The 27207-nt window shown below is 39.6% G+C and overlaps 2 protein-coding genes across 2 annotated transcripts in view; one reads left to right on the top strand and one right to left on the bottom strand.

Moving 5' to 3' along the window:
- The window catches only part of SPTLC2 (serine palmitoyltransferase long chain base subunit 2), a 96767-nt gene that overhangs the window by 12703 nt on the left and 56857 nt on the right, over positions 1–27207 (bottom strand). Inside the window, exons 10-11 of the mRNA XM_043919082.1 lie at positions 2418–2553; positions 304–433 (exon numbers count right to left, since the gene is read on the bottom strand). Of these exons, the coding sequence (XP_043775017.1) occupies positions 304–433; positions 2418–2553 (266 nt within the window). The remainder of the gene's footprint in view (positions 1–303; positions 434–2417; positions 2554–27207) is intronic.
- Positions 17383–17592, top strand: LOC122704422 (small ubiquitin-related modifier 1-like). The gene has a single exon (XM_043919083.1). It carries the CDS (start codon positions 17383–17385, stop codon positions 17590–17592), a length of 210 nt encoding a protein of 69 aa, XP_043775018.1.

Below are 27207 nucleotides of genomic sequence, written 5' to 3'. Positions count from 1 at the left end.
AGCTAGACTAGAAAGAGAATAAAGAGTTGTAGAGACTATAAGGAGGGAGAGAGTGGAGCAAGATGAAGCCAGAAATTTCCCAAGAGCCCTGATCACACAGGGTCTGGTGGGTGATGCTAACAGTCTTGCAATTTTCTGCTAACAGCCGTGTATTAAACAACACTGTGTGCTCCCTCCTCTACCAGCAACTATCTATCTCAGGTGCTCAATGACCATGAGGACCAACAGGTGATTGATTTCACCTGATACACAGGCCTTCTTAGTATAAGGTATATTTATATCAAAGTGAAAGTGTCTACTTACAGTATCAAGCATTTCTCTGGTATGAGCTGCAGACAGGCAAAATCTGGCTCTGGACTCAATGATTGGGGTAGCAGGAAATCCTACCACAACAACACCAATATTTCGCTTCAGCATCTCCCGTCCAAAGGCGCTGCAAAGGGAAAACAAGAAACCAGGAAGAAGAATAAAGCACAGAGTACAAAGGTCTTGCCATCCTGAGTGATTTAAACTCTTAGAGGCACTAGAGATTTCTATTAGGAATTTCTTCTAACTTCTGTGAAAGTTAAAACTGACAGTTTTACAAAGACTCTATTCAATCCTAAAGTGGTCTTCTCCCAAACGGTTTCCTTCAGAAAGGTGAAAGGATAAGTGTTGGCAGAGACCAACTTTTAATAAGGCTTGTCTAAAGTAATTTGCAGTTGTAGCTGTAAGGTGTCCCTGACACGTTAACAGTGGCTCAGAGGTTTCAAAATGAACTTGAGTTTAAGCCTGGTCCTTGAAATGTTAGGCTTGGCAGTATTAAAAAACTTTTAAGATTAAGGATGTGGAGGATCTGCTATAACATGGACGTTTTCCTGCTGGTAGAAAGACCAAGCATTACCCTTCCAGACCATGCATTTTCTGGATGGATTTAGGTGTTGAGCTGCCATTGGCATTCAGGGTTTCCTTAGGTGTGTGTGAGGCCAGCTCATCCCCAGCTCATCATTCAGATGACCACCCAGACCACTGTACTTCCAGGTTCCCTGATTTAATTTCCCCTCCTATAATAATTTCACTTGACTAAACATTTGCTGAGTGCCAAGAGCTATGGTGGGCACTGGATATTCAAAGGTGAAGAAAAAACTTGCTCCTCTGATGGGTTCACTTAAACCTGAGAAATGATCCTTATTCAAATTTATATTTAACACCCAAACTCACAACTCTGAAAAGATGTGCCTTTTTTACTGACTAAGCAGATGACTCCTTTATCCACTCCATATCGGCTTTTCAAATATATTTTGTTTTTGTTACACATCTGTGCTTCTCAAATACACCAAAAGCTATTTCAAGGCAAAGATTTCCATTATATGTGCCTTGCACAAGCGAAAGGGGCTGGTGCACTGTATCTGGTAGCTGTGCAATTACACGGCTGACCTCACAGCTCACTGCTTCCCCTTGGGCACTGCGCTTCAGCCCCACTCACCTCCTGCTCGTCTCCCACTGGCTAACTATAACTATGTTCCCGCATTGTGGCCTTTGCACAGAAGCTTCATCCTCCAAGTGGCTAACTTGCTCAGCTATGAGTTCCAGCTGGTATCATCCTCCCTCCCCACTGAGGCTCACCCAGGGGTGACCATCCCATTGAATTCTGCAATCTGCCCACCCACAAGGCACTCTCTCACCCCCTATCTTACTCTGTTTTTTCCCATGGCACTTAAAACCTTCTAACACACATATTACAAATTTCCTCATTTATTCTGTTTGTCTTACTTGTGCCCCAGTAGAGCATAACTCCACAAGGACAGGGATTTTTATTTCTGTGGTTTGTTAACTGATCTATCTTAACCCCCTAGAAAAGTGCATTTAACTCAAATGTTTGCTTAATGAAAAACTAACAAGTTTTACAATGCATTTTACAAACTGGAATCCACTGTTTACTCTATGGCACATCCAGCAAATGAAGGTTAACATAATGTGACCAAGACAGTTTTACCTAACAGAATATATAACCCTGGTCTCACATCATGGGAGATCTTAAGTCTAATAAGAGGCTGATCTGTCATCTGCAAAAGGGTACCCAATTTTGGAGACTTCCCTGGTGGTACAATGGTTAAGAATCCACCTGCCAATGCAGGGGACATGGGTTTGATCCCTGGTTCACGTAGTTCCCACACGCAGCGGAGCAAGTAAGCCCGTGCAACCCAAGTACAGAGCCTGAGCTCTGGAGCCTGCGAGCCGAGACCACGGAGCCCGTGTGCCACAACGGCTGAAGCCTGCACAGTCTAGAGCCCTTGCTCCGTGACGAGAGCCACTGCGGTGAAAAGCCCGTGGACCACAAGCAGAGAGCACTTCCTGCTCGCTGCCACTAGAGAAAGCCCACGCTCACAGCCAAAATAAATAAATAAATTTAAAACAAAACAACAAAAAAAAGGTACCCAATTTTGGCTGGCATGTAGAGCATCAGAGGCACCACTGGAGAATCTTCATTTCCATAGATGATGAAGCCCATGCTTTTCAGACGTCTCCTGAAATACCTGACGTTTTCGGCTAATTGCTGAATACACTCTTTGCCTGGAAAATCGTGGGGAGGGAAACAAAATAATACTAAGAAAAAAGAGAGGCAGAAAAAGACAGCAAGTTCTCCTATCTCTATTCTATCAATAAATTCTACATTTTGTTTCTTCCTTTCCAACATAAAATATTTTTGCACAGTAAACTGTATGGAATATAAAAAGACACAAATATATCTTGCTTTGGTAAATTCTGTCATGGTAAGTGCTGAGAGTAGATTTCACAGTAACGAACAAAATACAGTTTAATGAGCAGTGTTTCCACTACTACTAGGGGCACACTAGCACCCTCCAACATGTGCACTGATGCCGTCTCATCTACACCCTGCCACCCTTTACAGTAGGAGAGAGACTTACTATCATTCCATGTATATCTATACAAATATTTATACAGTATGTAATATGTAAACATATATATTCATATTAGGAGACTCACGAGGTTGTGACTGGCCTACAGTCATATGAGTGGCACAGCTGACTAGAATTAACGTCTCTCAAATTCAATATTCATTCCAAAAACCTTGCTGCAAGTGATTTTACACATAAGACCAGAGAGAGAGCCATTCAGAGTCCCGCATTTTCTTCTTGAGTTTTGAGTTTGTATTACCATTTTCCTAAAACTCCTACCAAACAGCAGCAGCATATCCATGTAATGTAAAAATCATATTTTTAACCCTACTTTGTTCATCTTTCCTAAACACAAATAGATTAAGGCATAGATTTTTCTAAATGCTAACTGACTAGATATTTGACCTGGTTTTGACTTTATGGGACGTCGATCTATGAACAGATGTCCCAAAACAATCGTTCTGTTACAGAGAGCAAGACACAAACTCAAAAGATCAGCTTGTAAGGGCCAATAACTGTTCAACAGTTTTCAAAATCTACTCACAAATAAGGAAGGCTGCAGTCATTTTTTCACATATATGAGAAATCCAGCAGATTCATATTTTAAAAAATATAATCATACAGCTCAAAGATAAATCAATCAACTGGAAATAGAGATGATTAACAAATGTTCTAATGAATAATGCAATAAATAAGATAAAAAACACTCTGGAGGGAACCAACAGTAGAATAACAGAGACAGAAGATAGGATAAGTGAGGTAGAAGATAAAATGGTGGAAATAAATTAAGCAGGGAGGAAAAAAGAAAAAAGAATCAAAAGAAATGAGGACAACCTCAGGGATCTCTGGGACAATGTGAAACGCCCCAACATTTGAATCCTATTAGTCCCAGAAGAAGAAGACAAAGAGAAAGGCCATGAGAAAATACTCAAGGAGATAATAGCTGAAAACATCCCTAAAATGGGGAAGGAAATAGTCACACAGGTCCAAGAAACCCAGAGAGTCCCAAACAGGATAAACCCAAGGTGAAACACCCCAAGACACATATTAATCAAATTAACAAAGATCAAACACAAAGAACAAATATTAAAAGCAGCAAGGGAGAAAAAACAAATAACACACAAAGGGATTCCCATAAGGATAACAGCTGATCTATCAATAGAAACCCTTCAGGCCAGAAGGGAATGGCAGGATATACTTAAAGTAATGAAAGAGAATAACCTACAACAACAACAAAAAAACAAATGTTCTTAGACTCAAAACACTAACATATCCATCATTGATGGGAAACTACTCTAGATAAGTTTGCTACAAATAACCCGAAATTAATACTTTATGTGAATAATTTTAAGTTAACCAGAGAAGCAAACATAAGCGTAGATTAGATTAGTGTGAACACCGAAGAACATCACTTAAGTTACAACATATATCTTACAAATATTAAAACAGACATTAAAGTATGTTACATTTATGTTGATAATTGATGAGCGACATACTCTAATTTTCCCCCTAGAAATACCAACACACGCTTACTCTACATTTAGAATAAGAGACTTCCAGTTCCAGCCGTGATAAGAGTACCAGGAACTGGATTTACTGAACTGCTTGTAACCAACAGAAAGCTTGACAGGGTGTATTAAAGAATGGTTTCCAGACTGTGGGCCACAGGCAGTGCACAACTGTGCCGCTGGAGAGAAAGGAAACCAGCAGTGGGTCTTGCAGTTGCCCTCATACCACCGAGAGACAGCTCCCAGGCTGCTCTGGGAGCAGGGGCCTCGTCTTGTCCGCTGAAGACAACAGATTTTGAAGCTGGGGAGGCTAAGCTGGCTAGAATTTACTGGACAGCACAAAAGGAGAGGAGGAAAGTGCACAAGAGAGCTTTGGGGCCTGCAGAAAAGCCTTTGGCAAAGGGCTGACCTGCACACATAGGAGAAGAAACCATAAAAGGCTGGGGAGATCCACCAGAAAGCAGCAGGCTACGCGATGCCCAGCACTCATACGGAACTGGGAATAATTTCTATTTTCACCAACTGAAACGGAAAGACCTCAAGAGTCACACCGGTAGAGGAGCTAAATTCGCCCTAGACTAAAAGCTGCTCTGGCCCACCCAAACCCTCCTAAACAGCAGGTCCTGAGAGGATCCAACTGATTCCAAGAACAAAGTCCAACATTAATACCTAAATGAATGTAACAAAATGCAGCCCCTAATAATGTGAAATTCACAATGTCACAATATGTAGTAAAAGAATCTAGGCATTCAAAGAAATAGGGCAATATGACCCACCAACTAGGAGAAAGGTCTATCAAGAGAAACAGACCAGAAATGAGAGTATTAGCAGACAAGGATGAAAAATGTTATTACAAAAATGCTCCATCCATTCAGAAAAATAGAAGAAACATGATCAAGAGAGATAAAAATAACTGACACATACAAAAATGATGATGAATCACAGAGTATTATGTTAAATGAAATAAGCTAGACACAAAAGATTACACTCTTGTGAATCCAATTATAGGAAATTCTTAAAAAGACATAGTGACAGAATAGATTAGCGGTTGCCAGGGAATGGAGAGATGATTGACGGAAGAGGGGTATGAGGGGTCTTTTCAGGGGTGATGAAAATATTCTGTACTTTATGGTATGGTTACATGATCGCATACATTTGATAAAACTCACGAAATTACACATTGGTGAATTTTACTGTATACAAATGATATCTTATTAAAGATTTTTAAAAAAACTGACACATTTGCTAAGTTCCATATACATTAATTTTTCCTGTATTATTTTACAACTTGCTACCTCTTTCTTACCACAAATTACCTTCTGTTAGAAAAACTATCAAGGACAAGAAGAAACGCCAGAGATTTAGACCTCACCACCTCCACTTATTACTACGTCACTCCGAGCACGTTTTCTGTAATGAAAGGAAGTGGACAGTTCAGTCTTGCCATTCACTGTCATCTGCTCCCTGACAAGAAGAGTCCAGAAGAAAATACATCTAAAATACCACTCACATGCATAACTGGAAGATACTGGGAATAGGCGGTTAGAATTCCCAACTTATATATCCTTATTACTGCAGAATAGTATTCCTTACCAAAGATACACCACAATTTGTTTACCTATTTACACATTAATGAACATCAGAGCTGAGATTACCAACTTTCATTTTGGCATTTATAAAGTTCAGATTTAGAATTCTCTCCTAAAGAGAGGATATGGATAAAAGGGAACCCCTGTACACTGCTGGTGGGAATGTAAAGTGACACAGCCACTAGGCAAAGTATGGAGGTTCCTTTAAAAAGTAAAAATACAACTACCACATCATCCAACTATTCCACTCCTAGGGATGTGGAAAAAAAGGAGAGACGTGCATATATTCAAAACGATATATGCACCCAATGTTCGTTTCAGCACTATTTACAACAGCCAAGACACGGAAGCAACACAAGTGTCCAACCACAGATGACTGAATTAAGATGTGGGATATATATATATGTACTCACACAATGGAATATCACTCCCAAAAAGAATGAAATAATGCTATTTGTGGCAACAGGGATGGACCTAGAGAATATTATACTTAGTGAAACAAGTCAGAGAGACACAAATATTATATGATATCACTTATATGGGCATATATTTGGAAAAGATGAAAAGCCTAATTTGAAAAGATATGCATTCCAATATTTACAGTAGCACTAATTTACAATAACTAAGACATGGAAGTAACATAATAGTCCATTGAGAAATGAATGGGTGAAGATGATACACACACACACATACATACACACACACACAAATGACTCAGCTATTAAAAAAAAAAAAAAGAAATGATGCCATCTGCAGCAACATGGATAGACCTAGAGATTATCATACTAAGTGAAGTAAATCAGAGAAAGACAAACATTATATGATATCATTTACATGTAGAACCTAAAAAATGATACAAATGAACTTATTTACAAAATGATAACAGACTCACAGACTTAGAAAACAAACTTACAGTTACCAAACGGGAGAGGAACAAATTAAAACTATGGGATTTACAGATATAAACTACTACATATAAAATAGATAAGCAAGAGAATTTACTGTTTTAAAAGACACTTGCTCTTGGGAAGAAAAGCTAGGACAAATCTTGACAGTGTATTAAAAAGGAGACATCAAAAAAAAAATAAATAAATAAATAAAAAGCAGACATCACTTTGTGAACAAAGCTCCGTATAGTCAAAGTTCTGGTTTTTCCAGTAGTCATGTATGGATGTGAGAGTCGGACCATAGAGAAGGCTGAGTGCCAAAGAACTGATGCTTTCAAACTGTGGTGCTAGAGAAGACTGTTTAGAGTCCCATGGACAGCAAGAAGATTAAACCAGTCAACCCTAAAGGAAATCAACCCAGAATATTTATCAGAAAGGACTGATGTTGAAGTTGAAGTTCCAATACTTAGGCCACCTGATGCAAACAGCTGACTCATTGGAAAAGACCCTGATGCTGGGGAAGACTGAAGGCAGGTGGAAAAGGGGATGACAGAGGATGAGATGGTTGGATGGCATCATCGACTCAATGGACACGAGTTTGAGCAAACTTCAGGAAACAGTGAAGGACAGGGGTCTGGTGTGCTGCAGTCTACGGGGTTGCAAAGAGTTGGACATGACTGAGGGACTGAACAACAACAGAGAATTGTACTCTTTATCTTGTAATAACTTATAATGGAATATAATCTGCAAAAATAATGAATCACCATGCTATAATCTAAAACTAAAACAATGTTAATCAACTATATTTCAATAAAAAATTACCTCCTAAATATATATTTAAGCATCTTAGTCATGCCCAAATAAGGAAAGAATTACTATAATAAGCAACTAACAGCTCAATTTCACTTGATTCTAACTTACTTTAGGAGGATATGGTAAAAATATGTACTACAGTTGACCGTTAATAAGACACGGATTAATCCACATATAATTTATAGTCAAGACTCAGTAGCTGGAGGTGTCTCTGAATCCACAGAGTCAACCAACTAGGGACCAGGTAGTACTGTAGTATTTATTATTGAAAAATATCCACATATAAGTGGATCCAGGCAGTTCATATCTGCACTGCACACAGGTCAACTGTATTTATAGTTCATACACAACAAAATAGGCCCATAGATGTTAAACTATTTTCTGCAAGCCCTTTCATACAGTAGGAGGAAGATCAAGGTTTTCTAATGCCAGTTCAGTGCTTCTGCTTTCACACCACAGTCAGAAATTATGTCTGTTTCAAACTCTAAAGTGTTTATCCCCTTACTGGGTAACAATATCTGTATTTTGGGCTTCCCCGGTGGCTCAGCAGTAAGCAATCTCCCTGCGATGCAGGAGCTGCGGGTTTGATCCCTTGGTCAGGAAGATCCCCTGGAGGAGGGCTTGGCAACCCACTCCAGTATTCTTGCCGGAAGAATCCCGAGGACAGAGCAGGCTGGCAGGCTACAGCCCACAGGGCTGCAAAGAGTCAGACACGACTGAAGCGACTGAGCGCGCATGCACACGCGCATCCGTACCTTACTTTTAAATGGCACTTACTAGCAAATGAATGGGACGGGGATGAACGGGTGAGGGAGCCTAAGAAGACACCGGGCAAGGATGAGACAAGCAGAGAGTAGTTCTTCCAATAAGCTCATATGCAACAGCAAACTGCAATCATCAGTGGTGAGCAGAGAAAAAAGACTGAGGGGAAGAATCAAGACCAGTGCTGGAGAAAGAAGTGAACTAAACTAGAAATGGCGGTCATAGAGAAACCCAGAAATTAAGTGGTCTGTTTATCCAACAAAAACTACTAGGCTGAACCAAGAAGATGCCACTATTTGACTATTTTTGACCTTAAAAAGGCAATTTCTTCTGAGTCAACCTAATAATTTCAAAGATAAGAATAGGAAAAGCAGCCAAGTTACTTACAAATCAGTAAACCTTTGCAGTTAAACATATTAGGAAAGTGGTTATCTCTTATGAGGTGATACTGAATTTTAAAGACAACACAGCTATCCATTTTGAATTAAGCATCATATAAAATATCAGTTAATATTCATACAAGAAGCATGGTATTTAAGTTCAACCTCCAAGCTCACTTCTAAGGAGTTTTCTCACTGCAAAGCTATAGCAAGCATAGAGTCAAATGTGAATTTAAAAACAAAAAAGGTGAGCATTGTTAAAAAAAAAAATACTCTTAAAAGGTCTTGATCTGGTGGTCCAGTGGCTGAGACTCTGTGCTCCCAATGCAGAGGGTCCCAGTTCGATCCCTGATCAGGGAACTAGATCCCACATACCACAATTAAAGATCCCATGTGCTGCAATGAAGATCTTAGATCCCATGTGCCACAACTAAGACCTGGAGCAGCCAAATAAATACAAAAAAAAAAAAAAAAAAAGGTCTTGATCTTTGCCTCAAAGAGAACACAGATGGTAATATAAGAAATCAGTACTCTTCTCTATTTTTCAAACATAAATCTTTACTTTAGGTTGACAAAAAGCAAAAAGGCAGTTTAGAGAGAACCCATCTTCTGATTCTCTTGAGCTTTACAGATGAACCTTACTGTGTTGGCTGTCCTTTTGGGCAATTTGTTAGAATGAAGCCATTTTTAGGATCTTTTCAGTAAACATCTACAGCTTGGCATGAAAGAGAGAGAGAATAAATATGTATGTGTAGTTAATATTGCAGAAAATGTAGTAGATAATTGGTCATTTTTTACTCCTCAATTTCTCATAATACATTTTATGCTAAGGAGCGAAGTAAAATGAATATGATAGATCAGTGGGTTGTGACGGCATCATTAGATTTAATTCTTTAAAGGAAACTGAAAGCCTAAAAAGGGAGGAAGATGGACTAGAAGGAGCATCACAACTATCTATGTATTGACAACCACTGTACATTGATAACCTTAAGTCACTTTTACAAAACCGAGTCAGATTTAGAGTTACATTATTAACTATTGCTAAACAGATTTTGCAGTTGTACAACTGCATTCCAGACACCCCTTCCAGACAGTTTATCAATCAGAACAGTGTTCTATGCAGCTACAAATTTTCTGAAGTCTGAGGACTGGTTAAAAAGCAAACAAACAAAAACAAACAAAAAAAGATAACCTCAATGTACAAAGTAAGGAATTCAAAAGGGAGCAGACATTTTGTCTTCAATGGCCATTAGTGCTAACTACTCAGAACTTAGGCTTCAAAAAATATAGCAAGTATCTAAAACCTCTTTACAAGGCTTCCTGGTAGCTCAGATAGAAAAGAACCTGCCTGCAATGAGGGAGACCCAGGTTTGATCTCTGGAAGATCCTATAGAACAGGGAATGGCTACCCATTCCAGTATTCCTGCCTGGAGAAATCCCATGGACAGAGGAGCCTAGCAGGCTACATACAGTCCATGGGGTCTCAAAGAGTTGGACACCACTGAGCGACGAACACTTCACACCTGCTTACACAGCAATACAACTTTCAACTTAGCTGATGAACTTTTTAATATAACTTATAATCAACCAAAGGTGTTTGAGTCTGCAACTTCAAATATAACATTTTCAGTATTAATTGAAATCTTCCAAAATTAAGGACATCAACGAGTGATGTTCAGAGTTGATCCCCTAAGTCACATTATACCCCATTACACAGCTCCTAATCTTCTTAGATTTCCAGGTTATGCTGACATAATCTACCTTCCTGGGAAAAATGAAAGTACTGCTCTTCCTTAGGTGCATACTTTCCAATTAATTATAATGGGCTGGAAGAATTTGAAATTGAAGAACTTCTTCCCCCTTCCCCACTTCTTCTTAAAGGTCATAATGTCAAAGCAGATGAGGGTTTTCCCAGTTTAGGGTCCCTCAAACAGAACATATAGACCCAAGAATGGTTTCAGTTAGTTTTCAGCATTAGGAGTTATGGGACATAAGTCAGGATAAAATATGAAAAAATATTACCTATCGCCTTCTAATCTATACTACCAAAACATTACATTATGGGTATCTCACATAATATCTCTTTAATATTTTTTGTCTAGAATTGAACTTTACTATCTTTCAGTTTACCATCTGTCCAAAGTCTTACTTTTGCTATTTGGAAGGTTACTTTTTAAGATATTTTACTTTGGTTGGACTATGTAATCCAGAGTGAAAAGGAACATGTTTCACTCCTGCGGTTTTTCTCTTGAAAACCATTTTCTTTAAAATAAAAAAAAATAGGATAAACTCAGTCATCCTGAGTGTTTACTCTGCCTATGTTAAACACGTGTCTTCACTGATATCTAAAACTGGAGTTTATATCTTATAGACTTTTTAAACAAGTCTTTACAATATCAGGTAACTCAAATCACATGCAGACTTTGTTTTCAAAGGTTATTTCCAAATCTTGGAAGCTTCTAGTACTAACTCCCTTTAAAGGAAAGAAACTGCATAACAGAGCAAGCACAGTGCCAGGCTGAATAAATGCTTCCTCCATTTCCCTTTGCCAGTTAAGTAATTTCTAATTAAGGAAAAATTATATTTAGCTTTAGTTATTGTATGTCTAAATATTACAAAGTCAACTACTAACCAGTCTTACTTCCTGACAAGATACTACTTCATAGTCTTCCATAAGTGAATGGATGAACATATTGATTTGTCTTGATTTAAATAAACTTGGGGGCTTTCCTGGTACTTCAGTGGTAGAGTCTGCCTGTCAATCCAAGAGATATGGGTTCGATCCCTGGTCCAGTAAGATCCCACGTGCTGTGGAGCAACCAAGCTGGTGAGCCCCAACTACTGAACCTACGATCCAGAGCGTGGAAACTGCAACTGTTGAAGCCCACATGCTCCAGAGCCTGTGCTCTGCAACGAGAAGCCACTGTAATGAGAAGCCCGCACACTGCAACTAGAGAGTAGCCCCTGCTCGTTACAACTAGAGGAAAGTCCACACAGCAACAAAGACCCAGCACAGCCGTAAATGTGTGTGCTCCGTCCTCAGTCACGTCCGACTCTCTGCGACCCCACGGACTCCTCTGTCTGTGGGAATCTCCGGGCAATACTGGAGTGGGTTGCCATGTCCTCCTCCAGGGAATCTTTCCAACCCAGGAAGCGAACCCAGGTCTCCTACATTGAAGGCAGATTCTTTACCATCTGAGCCACAAGGGAAGCCCTACAGCCATAAATAAATAAAATATGAAAAAAAAATCAACCTAGCACTCTCTCTCACTAGTGGTGCAATATCTAAATCCAATATTAGGACAACAGCTCCATCTCCCTCTCAGCTGAAAGTACTCTGGGGTTATGTGAAGAAGAAGTTAGGTGTGTGGTAACTATTGCAGTTACATTAATGACAAGAACTGTAAATAGCTGGCTTGGCAGAAAAATCTCAGATGCAATCACAATGATACTTTCAAAAGAAACAAAGTAAGCTCAGGCCAAGAAAATGAATTCAAATTCCTTTTATGCTCAACACTTAAACCACAGCATCTTTTATACACCACATCAATAACTTCTGAGAGAAAAAAGGTTTTCTCACCTCTTCCTTTTAGAAACAACTTTAAAAATTATTTTGCAGCTGCAAAAACTAAAGTAACATCCAGAGAGGTTACGTAAATCAAGTGGAAGAACAGGATCTGAACTGATTCTTCTGGTTCCAGACTGTATTTTTAACCACTGATCTACTCTAGTTTCTCTATTAATAGGACCGACTGAAAGGAAATATTAGGAACAAAACAGCTAGGAATAAACCTACCAAAGGAGGCAGAAGACCTGTACTCCAAGATGCTGATGAAAGAAATCGATGACAGATGGAAAGATACACCATGTTCTTGGATTGGAAAAATCAATATTGTCAAAATGACTATACTATGTAGGAAGTCTACAGAGTCAACCTATCAAACTACCAATACCAGATGCAATCTGGTATTGGGCATTTTTTGCAGATATAGAACAAAAAATATTAAAATTTGTATAGAGACATAAAAGACCCCTGAACAGCTAAAGCAATCCTGAAAAAGAAAAATGGACCTGGAGTCAGGATCCTCGACTTCAAACTATACTATAAAGCTGCAGTAATCAAAACAGGATGGTGCTGGCAGAAAGACAAACATCGATCAACGGAACAGGATGGAAAGACCAGAAACAGAGCCACACACCTACGGCCAACTGATCTGTGAAAAGGAGGCAAGACTATAGAACGGAGAAAAGACAATTTGTTCAATAAGCGGTGCTGGGAAAACTGAACAGCTACATGTAAAAGCAATAAGAACATTTTCTAACACTATACACAAAAGTAAACTCAAAATGGGTTAAAGATCTAAATGTAAGCCTGGATACTATAAAACTCTTAGAGGAAAAACAGAAATAGAACACTCTGACATAAATCACAGCAGCATCTTTTGGGATCCATCTCCTAGAGAAATGAAAATAAAAACAAAAAGAAACAAATGAGACCTAATTAAACTTAAAAGTTTGTATACTTAAAACACTATGTACAACTAAATAAATCACTTTGCTGTATACTTGAAACTAACACAATATTGTAAATCAACTATACTCCAAGATAAAATTTTTTTTTTTTAATTTCAAAGAAATATGAGGTAACAGGAATGTAAAAGGAAAACAGAGTAACCATGTTTAATTACAAGTTACTGCTGGTCCCTGCCCGCCCACCCCCTGGAGACTCACCTGCCTCCTAGCAGTCTGTCACTACACTGCCCCCGACACCCCAGCCCAGGGGGCCCACACCATGTCAGGCTGGTTGTCTGGCTCTGCTCCCAGGAAAAGACATGGTGCCCAGAGACTTCCACTCATCCTGCATTCTTTCCAATTTCCACTGTAAGATTTCTGTCATCCATCACCTTCCAAAGGGGGGCATCATGCAAAATTTTGGTCAACTATTGCCAGTGTTTCTCAAAAAGACTGCTATTAGTGTTTGGGGCATGACAATTCTTGGTTGTTAAGGCTGTCCAGTGCCTTGCAGAACATTCAGAACCACTGGCCTCTTGGCAATAAATGCCAATAGCACCTCTCCATAGGCCAGTCTATGATAATCAAAAATGCCCCTCAGTTCAGTTCAGTTGCTCAGTTGTGTCCGACTCTTTGCGACCTCATGGACTACAGCACGCCAGGCAGCCCTGACCATCACCAACTCCCAGAGTTTACTCAAACTCATGTCCATCCAATCATTTCATCCTCTGTCGTCCCCTTCTCCTCTCGCCCTCAATCATTCCCAGCATCAGGGTCTTTTCTAGTGAGTCAGTTCTTTGCATCAGGTGGCCAAAGTATTGGAGTTTCAGCTTCAACATTAGTCCTTCCGATGAACATTCAAGACTGATTTCCTTGAGGATGGACTTCCTTATGTGTTGCTATTCATAAGCACCATCTGCATCCTAGCAGAACTCATCTGATTTTTGTTCTTGTCAAAATTATGGAGTAAATTCTAATAACCTTAGAATGAAACTGTCCACCCAAACTGCTAAAAAGGCAATCAATACCCTCATTTTCTTCCCTCCCTTAAATGACTCTTTCTGTTCACTGATTTTTAGGTGGTCAAACTAGTCAAACTCTTCTAATCTTTTGGTGCTATGTATATGCTTTGCTAAAAATAACACTAATAAAATTATTATCTGTATATGTGTATGCTGCTGCTGCTGCTAAGTTACTTCAGTCGTGGCCGACTCTGTGCGACACCAGAGATGGCAGCCCACCAGGCTCCCCCGTCCCTGGGATTCTCCAGACAAGAACAATGAGTGGGTTGCCATGTCCTTCTCCGAAGCATGAAAGTGAAAAGTGAAAGTGAAGTCACTCAGTCGTGTCTGACTCTTAGCAACCCCGTGGACTGCAGCCTACCAGGCTCCTCTGTCCATGGGATTTTCCAGGCAAGAGTACTGGGGTGGGTTGCCACTGCCTTCTCCAGTATATGTGTATACTATTTGTATATATGTACATATGTGGTGTTAAGTTGCTCATTCGTGTCCGACTCTTTTGACCTCAAGGACTGTAGCCTGCCAGGCTCCTCTGTCCATGGGATTTCCCAGCAAGAATACTGGACTGGGTTGCCATTTCCTCCTCCAGGGGATCTTCCCGACCCAGAACCTGGGACTCCCGTACTGTAGGCAGACTCTTTACCATCTGAGCCACCAGGGAAGCGTTATATGTATATATATGTCCATGTAAAAGAATGTAGACTATATGCCAAATAATTGACACTGGTTATTCCTGTTTACTTTATGTGATATATGTTTGAGTTTTTGAAAATAAGCAGGTATTGCTTCTATAAACAAAATAAGAATGAATGAATAGGAGTATACATTTAAATGTAGTATTAAAGGGATTTCCCTGGCAGTCCAGTGGTTAGGACTCAGCATTTTCACTGCTGTGGGCCTGGATTCAACCCGTTGTTGGGGATTAATAAGATCCTGTAAGCCATGCAATGCAGCCAAAAAAAAAAGGTAGTATTAAAAATTCCACATTTGGGATCCTTAACAGACTGACCCCCAAATTCCATATACTTATGCAGCAAGAGGACTCAAACAAAATACATAAAAAAGAATTTCAAAATCAGAACTTAAACCAGAACATGAAAACACATCTTATTTGTACAAATAAATAAACTCCACATCCAGAGTTTTCCTTGTTAGTCTCCTACTTTCATTAATTAGAATCATATAACAAAGTTCCCAAATCAGTTTGTTCTTGGCTGTTACTGATGATCTACTTTCTAGCAAATTGACAAGGATGTAAACATCATGCGTGGGACCCACTAAAAATCAATTAATGAGCAGAACCTAAAATACAAAGGTAACTGAATTTAATGTTGTAAAACTGTCAACATTCCAAGGAAATCAGAGTTTAGAATCCAAAGTTGGGTCTTCACTGCCAAGCCCAATATGGAGGGGGGGAAAAGCTGACAAGCTTAGACAAGAGTTTATTCACTTATTTACTTCTACTGAAGCTGAGAAACATTAAAGGCAAATTTTAGTATTCAGGAGAAGGGGAGGGGAATGGTGGGAGGGAGAAAAAAATTTTTTAGTATTCGAAAGAGTGGACTAATTAACTGAGAATACTGTGCTGGCTAATTTTATGTGTCACTCTGACTGGGCTCCATGGGCCTCAGATGTTTAATCAAACGTTATTCTGTTTGTGTCTGTGAGGGTGTTTTGAATGAGAGTAACATTTAAGTTGGCTGACTACCCTGTGTATGGGGGCCACAATCAATCAGCTAAAAGCCTAAATAGGACAAAATAAGACCTGCCAGGCAGCCTGCCTGCTAAGGTGGGACATTATTATTTTTCCTGTCTTCATACTTGAACTGAAGCACCAGGGCTTGCCGGATCTTGAGACTGACGGCATTTGGCCTAAATCACCTGGGTCTCCAGCTTGCCTGCTGTAGAACTGGAGTCTTTCAGCCCCTGTAACTATGTGAACCAATTCTTTCCCTTTCCGTTCCTCTTTCCCTCTACCCTCCCTATAAAAATACTGCACAGGAACAGTTCAGCAGATGTTTTATGGCATGGATGTCTTAGAAAGCTTGGAATCTCTCCAAGAGACAACAATCTATTCATTTGACCAAGTTATTCCAGGTGCTGTGGGACTTAGAAGATACTTAATAGAATATTTTCTTGAGTAATGGCCATACGTTTACTTAGAAGTTAAAAATAAATTCTAACTGCTGTTAGAGCCACTTATCTTCTATTTTCTTTTCTACTACGCTCCACTTATGGCTGCAATCCCCAGTTCTACCATTTGAAGTATAAGCATAGAACTGGAAAGAATACTAACCCATATAATTACTGTACTTCACTTAAAAGGTTTTTGTTGTAAAGAAGAGATAAGAACCACGTCCCACATCAAATACTAAACTGACCAAGCGCTTCTTTTACCCTTTGTGTGTGTGTGTGTGCGTATACACACGTGCTCAATCATGTCCAACTCTTTGCAACCCCATGGACTGTAAGCCCGCCAGGCGCCTCTGTCCATGGGATTTCCCAGGCAAGAATACTGGAGTGGGTTTCCATTTCCTCCTCCATGGGATCTTTGCAACCCAGTGATTGAACCCGAGTCTCTTGTGTCTCCTGCATTGGCAGGAGGATTCTTTAGCACTTTTATCCTTTATCAATTGCAAAAACAAATAGCTCTCTAGGTCTCTGGGAATAGAGCACCTGTCACTGAAGAGGTGTGGCTCAGACAAAAACTGAATGGTAGACATTACTCAAAATTATATATAGCAGCAAATTATTTTAGAATAAAAAAATCTTGTCATCATGCTCTCTATTTATCACTACAAGAGAAGGGCTTGCTAAATAATTAAAAACTGAACAAGCAGGAGGTGTAGTGAAGTCTCTTCAGTTCTGGTGCTGTGCTGTGAGGTACAGACATGAATTTGTAAACCCCAAAGTGAAGTTCTGCCTACCCAAGGCCGCCGCTGTATGGAGTCTCCTGGGGAAGCCACTGTCACCAGGTCTGACCAGAAGGTAAAACCTTCAACTGAGGATTTCATGGGTAAGAAGGAAGGAGACTATTTTAAACTCAAGGTCACTATACAGGAGAGCAGTGAGATTCACTTCCAAGTGAAAATGACGACATATTTCAAGAAACTCAAAGAATCACACTGTCAAAAACAGGGAGCTCCCATGAATTCATCCAGATTTCTCTTTGAAGGTCAGGAAATTGCTGATAATCACACTCCACAAGAACTGGGAATGTAGGAAGATGTGATTAAAGTTTGTCAGGGACAAAGAGGGTCAGTCAACAGTTTAGACTCTTGTTTTTTTTTCTTTTCCTTAATCCTTAAAAAAACTTATAAAAAAAAAAAAACTCTTTTGTAATGTGGTGTTCAAAACAGAATTGAAAACTGGCACCCCATCTCTTTAAAAAACCTTGTAATTTGGATTCTTCTGCCCATGATTCACTATCGTCTGTTTTCATTGTGCTGAATTCTGGTGACCCAACCTCAGCCCTCGTTATATCACTCTCTGTGTTTTAAAAATAACATGGGTGCACAAAGAGGCCACCTCTTCCAGGACTGTGTATTTGCAGGCTTGTGATAAATAAGATCCATTAATGCGAGTGTTTCTAATGACTTTCTAGTTCTTAGGCATATGATCACTTCACTCCTGGACAAGGATTTTCAGTGGGAGATGGATGTTTTTCAGAGAACTGAACTATGAAATATGACCTTTCCTTAGCTTGAAGCTAATTTTAAAATCTGAGGGTCAGGACCAAAAGAAGAGCAGTATCAGGTTGGAGTCATGGTGACGGAGATGGTGAGAACAATAACTAATTCCAAAGATGGCTTCACTGAAGAGAAAGTGTTTTAAGATGAAAGAAAAACCTTGTTAGAAGATCCCAGAAAAGTTCTAATAATCATTAGCAGTTAAAGTTATTCATGTAGATGTGATTACAACAGAACACTGCTCTTTTTGCTACTTTTTGGCCTGGGATAGTGGTTTTAAATGGACACTGTCTGTATCAGCTTCATTAAAATAAACAAAATATTTGCTTAAAAAAAAACTTGAATAAGTAAAGGTAAAAAATGGGGGAGGAACCTTTTCTACAAGTTGTAGCAAATATTTTGTACTTGTTAAAGTTTTGATAATTTTTGCTTAATCTATGAATTTTATAAATCCATAGATACTTAAGTTGATTTTCATGTCAACAGAAATATATTGATAATCATCAAGGTTAAACCATGGAGAAACTTCTATTTTATGATAATATATATATTACATATATATAATATATATATTCATATTTAGATGATACCATAGTATGTGAATTGGGCAGAACAGGGATTCATTCTTAACCAGGTCATCAAGCTTTCTTTGTTGAATAAGCAGTCTCTTCTTGACTCAACTTTCTTAATCACTAATGATCATTCTCTTTGATCAGCTCTAAAGTGGGTGGGGGCAGAGAGGCAGCAGATAACATTTTTCAACTCTCATCACAGCACTTTCTAGATCAATAAATGATATACTTGTCACAAGTATCCAGACAAGATGCCTTGTGAAAAGTGGAATCTCATGTCCTCCTGGAAAAGAGAGCAAGAGGGACAAAAGAATGTCAGCAAACACAGCAAGTCAACTGACCTTTAAGGTCATCAGTTATTTAACTTCTACATGAACACCTGCAGAGATGCAGGTGAAAAATTAGCATCACTGTATCTAAAAATATCTTAAAATACCAAAAGGGAATAGAGAAGGCAGTAGTGGTGAAAGAGAAATAGCATAGGACCTAAAGAAAAACATCAATGAAGCTGTTTCTAAAACCACACTATGCTGGAACTTGAATTAATCTGTTCATGTTTTTCACATGATCTGAGAGAAAAAAGGATGAAATATACTATTTAAAAATGTTACCTAAAACAAAAGTAAAAGAAATATTAGCCAAAAGGCAGGACAGACTGATTTTAATAACACTTAAGCCCCAGTTAAAGGGCACTAGGAAATCTTTCCATTGGGCTGTTAAGAGACCAAGGGAATAGAAAAATAAATATAGTGAACAGTCTTGTAAAATGGATATTTATAAGGGACTTTCAGGAAGCAAGAATTCAGTAACTCTGGAACACTGAAGCAAAATGAGTTTTCCAGGCTCTAGACACAGCCCCTGTTTTGCTAGATTGTCGACAAATATCTGAGTGCTCAGCCTGGGCGACTGTCAAATTAATGAATGTCAAAGCAGACGGCTTGCCTCTCCCTAGCCTAGGGACGCTGTTCTAAAGCAGGCCTTCAGCTCTTCCCCTCCCTACAAGAGTGCATGTGTATGTGTGAGTGCGCTCAGTCGTGTCCAATTCTTTGCGACCACATGCATCTAAATATCTGAATAGTGTTAACGACACTATTTCTATTTCTTTTCTCGGCAACTAGAGGAGCTCTGTGAACACCAAGCACCGTAGGTAAATTCCTTTCACGAGCGTGGTTTACCACCCTCTCCCTAGCAGCAGCTTAATCCTTTAATCAATCACTGTCAATGCCCAAAACTAGGATTTCCTGAGGACGGCCGCAGGAACAAAGGACTGCCGCAGGGCTGCTGTGCGACAGGCAGCGGGGCCAAGGCCTGAAGTCCTTGATTCACTACAATCAAGAATTTAAAAGAATGGTTACTAACGCGAAGCCAGAGACAGGAGGCCCTAAACAAAAGGAGGAAAGGAGGCCAAGTGCCTCAGAAATGAAGGAAAATTAAGGAGTTTTAAAGGGTGCCAGCCCATAACTAGGACAGAAAGGCTTAATTTGTCCAGACTGTCCTACTGTCCTCCTTTGGTACTGGAATGTATCATTCATGGCTACTTTTAGACAGAAACGAAGTGACGAGGAAACACGACTACTGTGGTCAAGCACTCATGGGCAGGTGAAGGGGGTCAGCAAATAAAGCGAGGCCTGGAATTAAACTAGAGTTTCAGAGGCATCTGCAAGTATGCAACATTTAGAAAAAAAAGAGTATACAGTGGGCAAGGCTTTTGTAGGTTAGGTACAAAAGAATTTGAGATTCTGAATTAATAGGCTATAAAAATATAAGTAGCATTAAAACAAGAGAATTCCAACCAGCCTGTAGAGGCCTGATCACAGGCCCCTGATCCCTTTGTTGTCTCTTTTCTCTCCCCTAACTGGTTCTAATTTCACCTTTACTGCTGATTCATTCAGCAAGGACCATCAGCTCTTTGGAAGGATGCATCAGTGCATTCAGTTCCAAACACAGTGAAGACAGACAATTTAGCATCAACACCAAACTCCTGTTCCACACGCCAATATTTCTCTTATTTTTCTTTTTAAAGAAACAGATCAAATATCTTGTCCTCTAATTTCCTTTCCTTTCTCCAATTACCACCAATCAGAATAGCTGCTTTTGGTTTTCACTGATGTAAACAAGCTCAAGAAAAAAGAAAGAAAAAGACAACTTTCAAATCTCTTAAAAGTTAGTTTGCATTATTAACTTAGGTTTTCTTTAAAATGCATCGTCTAGGGCCTTGTCCACCAAGACTCATGGTCTGATGGAGTGGACTCGAATCCTTGTTTTTTTCCGGGGTCTCTCATTGTTTTAATTAATTAATTAATTTTTTGGTTGTGCTGGGTCTTCGTTTCTGCATGGGCTTTTCTCTAGTTGCAGTGAGTGAGGGCTTCTCATTGCTGTGGCTTTTCTTGTTGCAGAACAAGGGCCCTAGACACTCGGTTTTCAGTAGTTGCGGCTCGCAGGCTCTAGAACAAGAGCTCAGTAGCTGTGGTGCACAGGCTTAGCTGCTCTGCGGCGTATGGTATCTTCCCAGACCAGAGTCCAGACCGGTGTCCCCTACGTTGGCAGGCGGACTTTTATCCACTGTACCACCAGGGATGTCCTTGAATCCTCATTTTTAACAAACTCTACAGCAGTGGTGCCACACATTAGAATCCTTTGGGATGTTTTTAAATAAAAACTTATAAGAGCCTCACCCCGAGATATTCACTAGGTCTGCAAAGGGGCCGTGGTAATTAGGTATTAGGCATTGTTACTAATTACTATTACTGTGTGTGAACAAGGTTAGAAACCACCACACTAAAAGTGACTTTGATGCACGTGGTCCATGGACACAGTCTGAAACAGGGGCTGAAAAGAATACACCTTAATGAGGTCCTTCTGAAACTCATTCCACTGTCAAAGTAGATGGTAGGCAGCTACAAGTATTTAGATCATTTATTTTTTCCTACACCACAGGTGACAATTAAAAAAAAAAAAATCAATTCCTCTTCAAAAAGATCTCCAATCTTAAGGAAAGCCCTAAGGAGAATATCTTGGTTCTTAAATGAGACGAGTCCATCTGTCTTGTCACTTATTTATACATAGTAAGTATTCCCATGGCAATAAACTATAATAAAGTTGATGAAAATCTAGGATAAAGTCTCCTGGACAAAGCCCTTAAAAACAATTCTGGGGGTGGGGTGGGGGGAGCAATTCCAACCGTATTAAGGTTGAGAAAGTTATTCTTCTTCAACAAAGAGAACAGAGACTAGGCTATAAAGTTGCCAAATCATAAGTGATGAGAAGAAATGGTCATTCATCTCAGCTAAACAGTAACTGATCAAATCATGGAAAAATCTTTTAAATCAATTTTATTATGAAATGAAACTGAAGTAGTCCATCTACTTCAATCTTAATAATGATATGACTCACAGGACTTTAATTAAGAGTTTAATTCCCAGGCTTCCCTGGTGTCTCAGAGGTAAAGAATCTGCCTGCCAATGCAGAGGACATGGGTTCGAGCCCCGATCCAGGAAGATCCCACAGGCCAAGGAGCAATTGCCCATGCGCCACAACAACGGAGCCTGGGAACCGCAACTGCTGACCGTCTCGCCCTAGAGCCCAAGCTCCACAACTAGAGAAGCCTCTGCAAGAAGCAGCCCATGCACCTCAAAGAAGAGTCACCCCTGTTCACTGCAACTAGATAAAGCCCATGCAGCAATGAAGATCCAGCGTGGCCAAAAAGAAAAAACAAATCAATAAATAAAATTATTAAAAAAAAATGCTAGTTCCCTTATATCATCTTACCACATCTCCTCCAAAACAGTTCAAGGCTCTTTTCCTGTCCAAGGGGAACATCTTCAAACTCCTTATTTATGCTGTGCGTTAATAACAATATTCTACTAAATGAACAAGTCTACATTTGTTCAGAGATTAGCTTCCAGCCTGTTGCTGCCTGTGGACATCTTAATAGTCAGCTTCAAACAAACTCTGAAACAAGGAGAGACCACTCGTGTGGCAAGAAATGTTTTATTAGTCCTTGGATTTGGAAAAAAGAAATGGGAGTGGAAGAAGAAATAGACAAACCATGCTACAGAGCTCCTGAGAATTCAGGATAGATTTCTGAAGCAAAGAGGGAGGTTAAAGGGGTTACTGATCCATGGGGAGGAAAGAGGTAGTAGGCTTTCATTTGTAGCGGTGATTATAACTAAACTTAGTATTTTTTCTTTTTTAATTTGCAGACCAGAAAAAAGAAAATTAAAAATAGGTTATAAAATAGTAGTCTATTTTAATAAGATGTTAAATATCACTAAAGGAACTTCAGAAGTAGAAGTGGATAGAGTTCAGGAAAGCCACATTCTACTCAGATATTGAGAATACCTGTCGTATGTGTGAGCTCAAATTTCTCCACCTATAAAGTGGTTATGCTGCTTGCTAATTTCAGAAGGCTTAAGCTATGGGATAAAAATGGCTTTTTGCAAGATAACAGCCTACTTTACAGAAGGAAAGTTTTTCTTTGATTGTTGGTTATTTTTCTAAAGTAATATATTCCATAGGAAAAATCCACAGAGATAGATTAGTAAGAAATATAAAATCAGTAAGATCTTAATTTGCTTTGAATAGTTAGCTGGATTTAAGGAAGTTTATGGGTTTTCTTTGGTGGGGTGGTGAAGGGGGAGAAGGAAGGAGGAAAACGAAGAAAGGGGGAAGTTGAACCAAGAGGAATTTATTTGTGGCTCTGAAACCAGTCCTTCTCAGAATCCTACCCCTACCACTAGACTATGAGTATTTTTTTTTTTTTTGACTATGAGTATTTTTAAAGGCGAGGATCATGTATTGTTCACTCTGTACCCCTCAACAGCACAGCCATCACAGGGTAGAGAGTAAATGCCTGAGAAACGTTTGATAAATGAAGAATTAAATATTTCTTAACATTGTTCTAGGCACTAGTTACAAGTAAAGGGATCTAATCTAACTCTCAGTGTTAGATATACTGCTAAACTGTACTGTGGCTAAGAACAAAACTGGGTTCACTAGAAAACTTGACTTTTACTTAGATGAATCTAATAGTAAAATAAACAAATTACATAAAAGCAGATATGTAATAATAAAGAAAAAAAGTGGAACTCAAGCACTCCTAGCCTCAGAAAGCTTAGGAATCAGAAAGAAAGGACCCAGGCTCAACCAAAGGAGAAGCCTGCCTGCCAAACATAACCAGTGGGTGTCAGAAGTTTTCTTTATGACCACTCCCTCCCCCTCAAGGACTGTTTTCTTTAATAGTCCTGCTCCCTCAGTGTGGGGGCCCCTGGAAGGCTTTTTTAAAAAACCTTTCTCAGTTCTAAATTAGCTTTGGACAGTTCCTGGGACTCTCATTCCTATAATAGATTTGTTAATAAGACCCTGATGCTGGGAAGGATTGGAGGCAGGAGGAGAAAGGGATGACAGAGGATGAGATGGCTGGATGGCGTCACCGACTCGATGGACATGGGTTCGGGTAGACTCCGGGAGTTGGTGATGGACAGGGAGGCCTGGCGTGCTGCAATTCATGGGGTTGCAAAGAGTTGGACACGACTGAGTGACTGAACTGAACTGAACTGGGATTCTCAAGGTGATTGTTTAACACCTCATTAACAAGTCTATTATAGGACTTAATCCAAATGAGCCAAACCAAATTTTAATTAAACTTCAATCTGCCCAAGGGGCTCTCAGTTCCCCTCAGTACCAAGAAGTACAAAAAATACAGTTTCTATAAAGAAAGTTATTTCTGTCATATTACAGTCTATCAGTAAGACGCACCTAACTAGGTTATTCCATAATTTTGCCATTCTGGCTTTAAAATTCAGCTATCCCTTGTAGTTCAGCTGGTAAAGAATCCGCCTGCAATGTGGGAGACCTGGATTCAACCCCTGAGTTGGGAAGATCCTCTGGAGAGGGAAAGGCTACCCACTCAAGTATTCTGGCCTGGAGAATTCCAGGGACTGTATAGTCCATGGAGTAGCAAAGAGTTGGACATGACTGAGTGACTTCACTGTCACACACTGTACTTTAAGAACCTACCCATCCATTTTCGAATACTTCTGGATCATGTGTGTATTCATTTGTTCAGCAAGTTTATCAACAGGCTACTAGATTTCAGACACTAAGCTAGGTGCGACGCTTGTTATGGACTATGTCTCTGGACATCAAAACACATGAAAGCACAGCTCTGGAAAATGGAAAAGCACAAATCTAGTTGCTTCGGCCAGACATTTTGCCTTGATTCATGAATAGATCTTACAGCTAAATTTCCATTACTGGATGTGGATTAGTGATGTGTGAAGTAAAATCTAGAATTTCAAATGTCTTGTGTAAGTTGTCAGAATTTCCTAGCTCTCATTTCTTTCCTACTCACCAGCCTGTTCTAACTTCACGTGTCCACTCAGAGTACATGCACAATTCCCAGCCACTGTTACCTTACTGTGGTTCCTAGGGAACACGGCTCTCAGGATTGACTCATCATTCTGGTCATACGGCCCTCTCTTCAAGAAAAGGACAGGGACTGGAGAGGAAATGAGGAAAAAACTGGGAGAAAGAAGAAAGGCATGCTCCCAATGTAGGGGAGGGAAAGGATCTCAACTTGCCCTGCGTGCTGCAGCTCTTCTGAAGGCTCGGCGCTCCTGTCACCGAAGAATAACACATCGTTCCACAACAAAGATGAAAACATTTATCAATAATCAATCACAGACTACTCGTGTGCACGGTTAAGCCTTACTTTCAACTTTAAGCAGGATTTATTTCCATGGAAGTTATTAATGTACTCTGGAATCTAAAACAAAAAAGTTTTAATCATAAAAGTAACATATTCAATCTGGTAAAATAAAATTCACTCCTCCACCCAGCCACCTCACTCCCACTCCCAAGCGAGAGGCTGCAGGTTCTGTTCCTGGCTTTCCTCGTGGCTAGTACAGAAATGCCGAACAGTGTTCTTACCCCTCTGCCGCTTTTTCTGTCAATCTTGGATCTAGGTAAGGCATCTATCTGGACTCCTCCTTTCCATGTTTTGTCCACTAATCACCACTACTTTTTTGTAATATTACTAATTTAAAAATTCTCGTAATGGCTAGTTATCTTCATAAATTTAAAGACTATCTTCTTGGGGAGGGCAGGCTACACAGCTTGTGAGTTCGTTCCCCCCCCCCCAGGGATGGGACCAGGTCACAGGAGTGAAAGCACCAAGTCCCAAGTACTGAACCACCAGGGAATGCCCTGAAGACGATTTCTTAATTTCAAAATGCGTTGTTTGTAAATTTAAGGCAGTATCTACTGGTTTCACTAAGTACGGTAAAAAGAAACCGATACACTCGTATGCCCTGACCTTCTTTACCCTCTTTCTGTGTCTCCTGCCTTCTGTCAGCTACGTTCATATTGTCAAGGTTCTTGGTGCTTCTGATTTATAACCATAGCTAAACTTTCCATGCTCTACCTATAACTGAACCCCAAGATGAGACACTAATTAAAAGCACTAATACTTCACTACACTTGGTTAAACAAAAGAAAGTTTTCCAAGTGTCAAGGCTAAGTGTTTTCTCTTTTTTGACCCCCAACAACTCAACAATTTATTTTAGTTTTGATTTTAAGTTGAGAGAGTAGTTAAACATTTCACAGCTCACAGTATTATCATTATGAAACAATTATTTCAGATCCACTAATTCTGGTTTGGAGGGGAAAAAAAGAGAAAAATCATATTAACCCAATACACAGTCAAAGAAGGAACAGAAACACTGTGTGGACATACAGGGCCATAAATCCTACCATCTGACACAGGTCATATCTTCGCTTGGAATAAAATAGATGCTAAAGGAAAACTGAAGTGTTTAATGGCAAGCAAGTATGTACATTTTGTCTAATTTGCTTTAGAGTCCCCCATCTATAAGTCCTGTTTATAAGATACTTCTCTGTCCTAATTGATTCTTAATGTTCTTCCAATGATTACTAGTCTCCCTACCTCTATCATTAATGAGCTACAACACCAGTCAGTTATCATAGGACAAATGTTTCCTCCTCTGGCTCTGAAAACTAGCTTACAAATGGCTGCTTCTTGCTCAAGCTAACTGTATCATAAAAGCATGACAATTGATCCCATTAAGAGAAAAGCAGTGACAGCATCGCATCAAAGATTATATTCATATTAAAATATTAATTTCCCTAAGTCCTATAATTCTAAGAACAGTGGTCAGTATACATGAAGTTTCAAGAATAATCGTGTTTGAGTGAATGATCTATCTTATCCTCTATTTGGGTGTCTAGATTTCATAAGTTCTCAGAGTTTGAGAATACAAATAATGGGTGAAATCATAAGTCATTAGGTCTTATGTTGCCTATCTTCAAGGCACCAAAGTATTAATCATTTAATCATTCACCAAGTGTGTACTGCATGCCTACTATGTGCAAAAGGAGAAGGGGGCAGCAGAGGATGAGAAGGTTAGATAGCATCACTGACTCAATGGACCTGAATCTGAGCAAACTCCTGGAGACAGTGAAGGACAGGGGACCCTGGCACACTGCAGTCCAGGGTTTGCAAAGAGCTGGACACGACTTAGCAACTAAACAACAACTGTGTGCCAAATATGGTTCTA

Source organism: Cervus elaphus, chromosome 12, assembly GCF_910594005.1.
Source record: "Cervus elaphus chromosome 12, mCerEla1.1, whole genome shotgun sequence".
Lineage (NCBI taxonomy): Eukaryota > Metazoa > Chordata > Mammalia > Artiodactyla > Cervidae > Cervus > Cervus elaphus.
This window is presented reverse-complemented; position numbering and strand designations above follow the sequence as displayed.

What these genes read in the sequence shown, in the direction of transcription:
- LOC122704422 (XM_043919083.1), top strand. Translation starts at nt 17,383, where the DNA reads ATGGGTAAGAAGGAAGGAGACTATTTTAAACTCAAGGTCACTATACAG.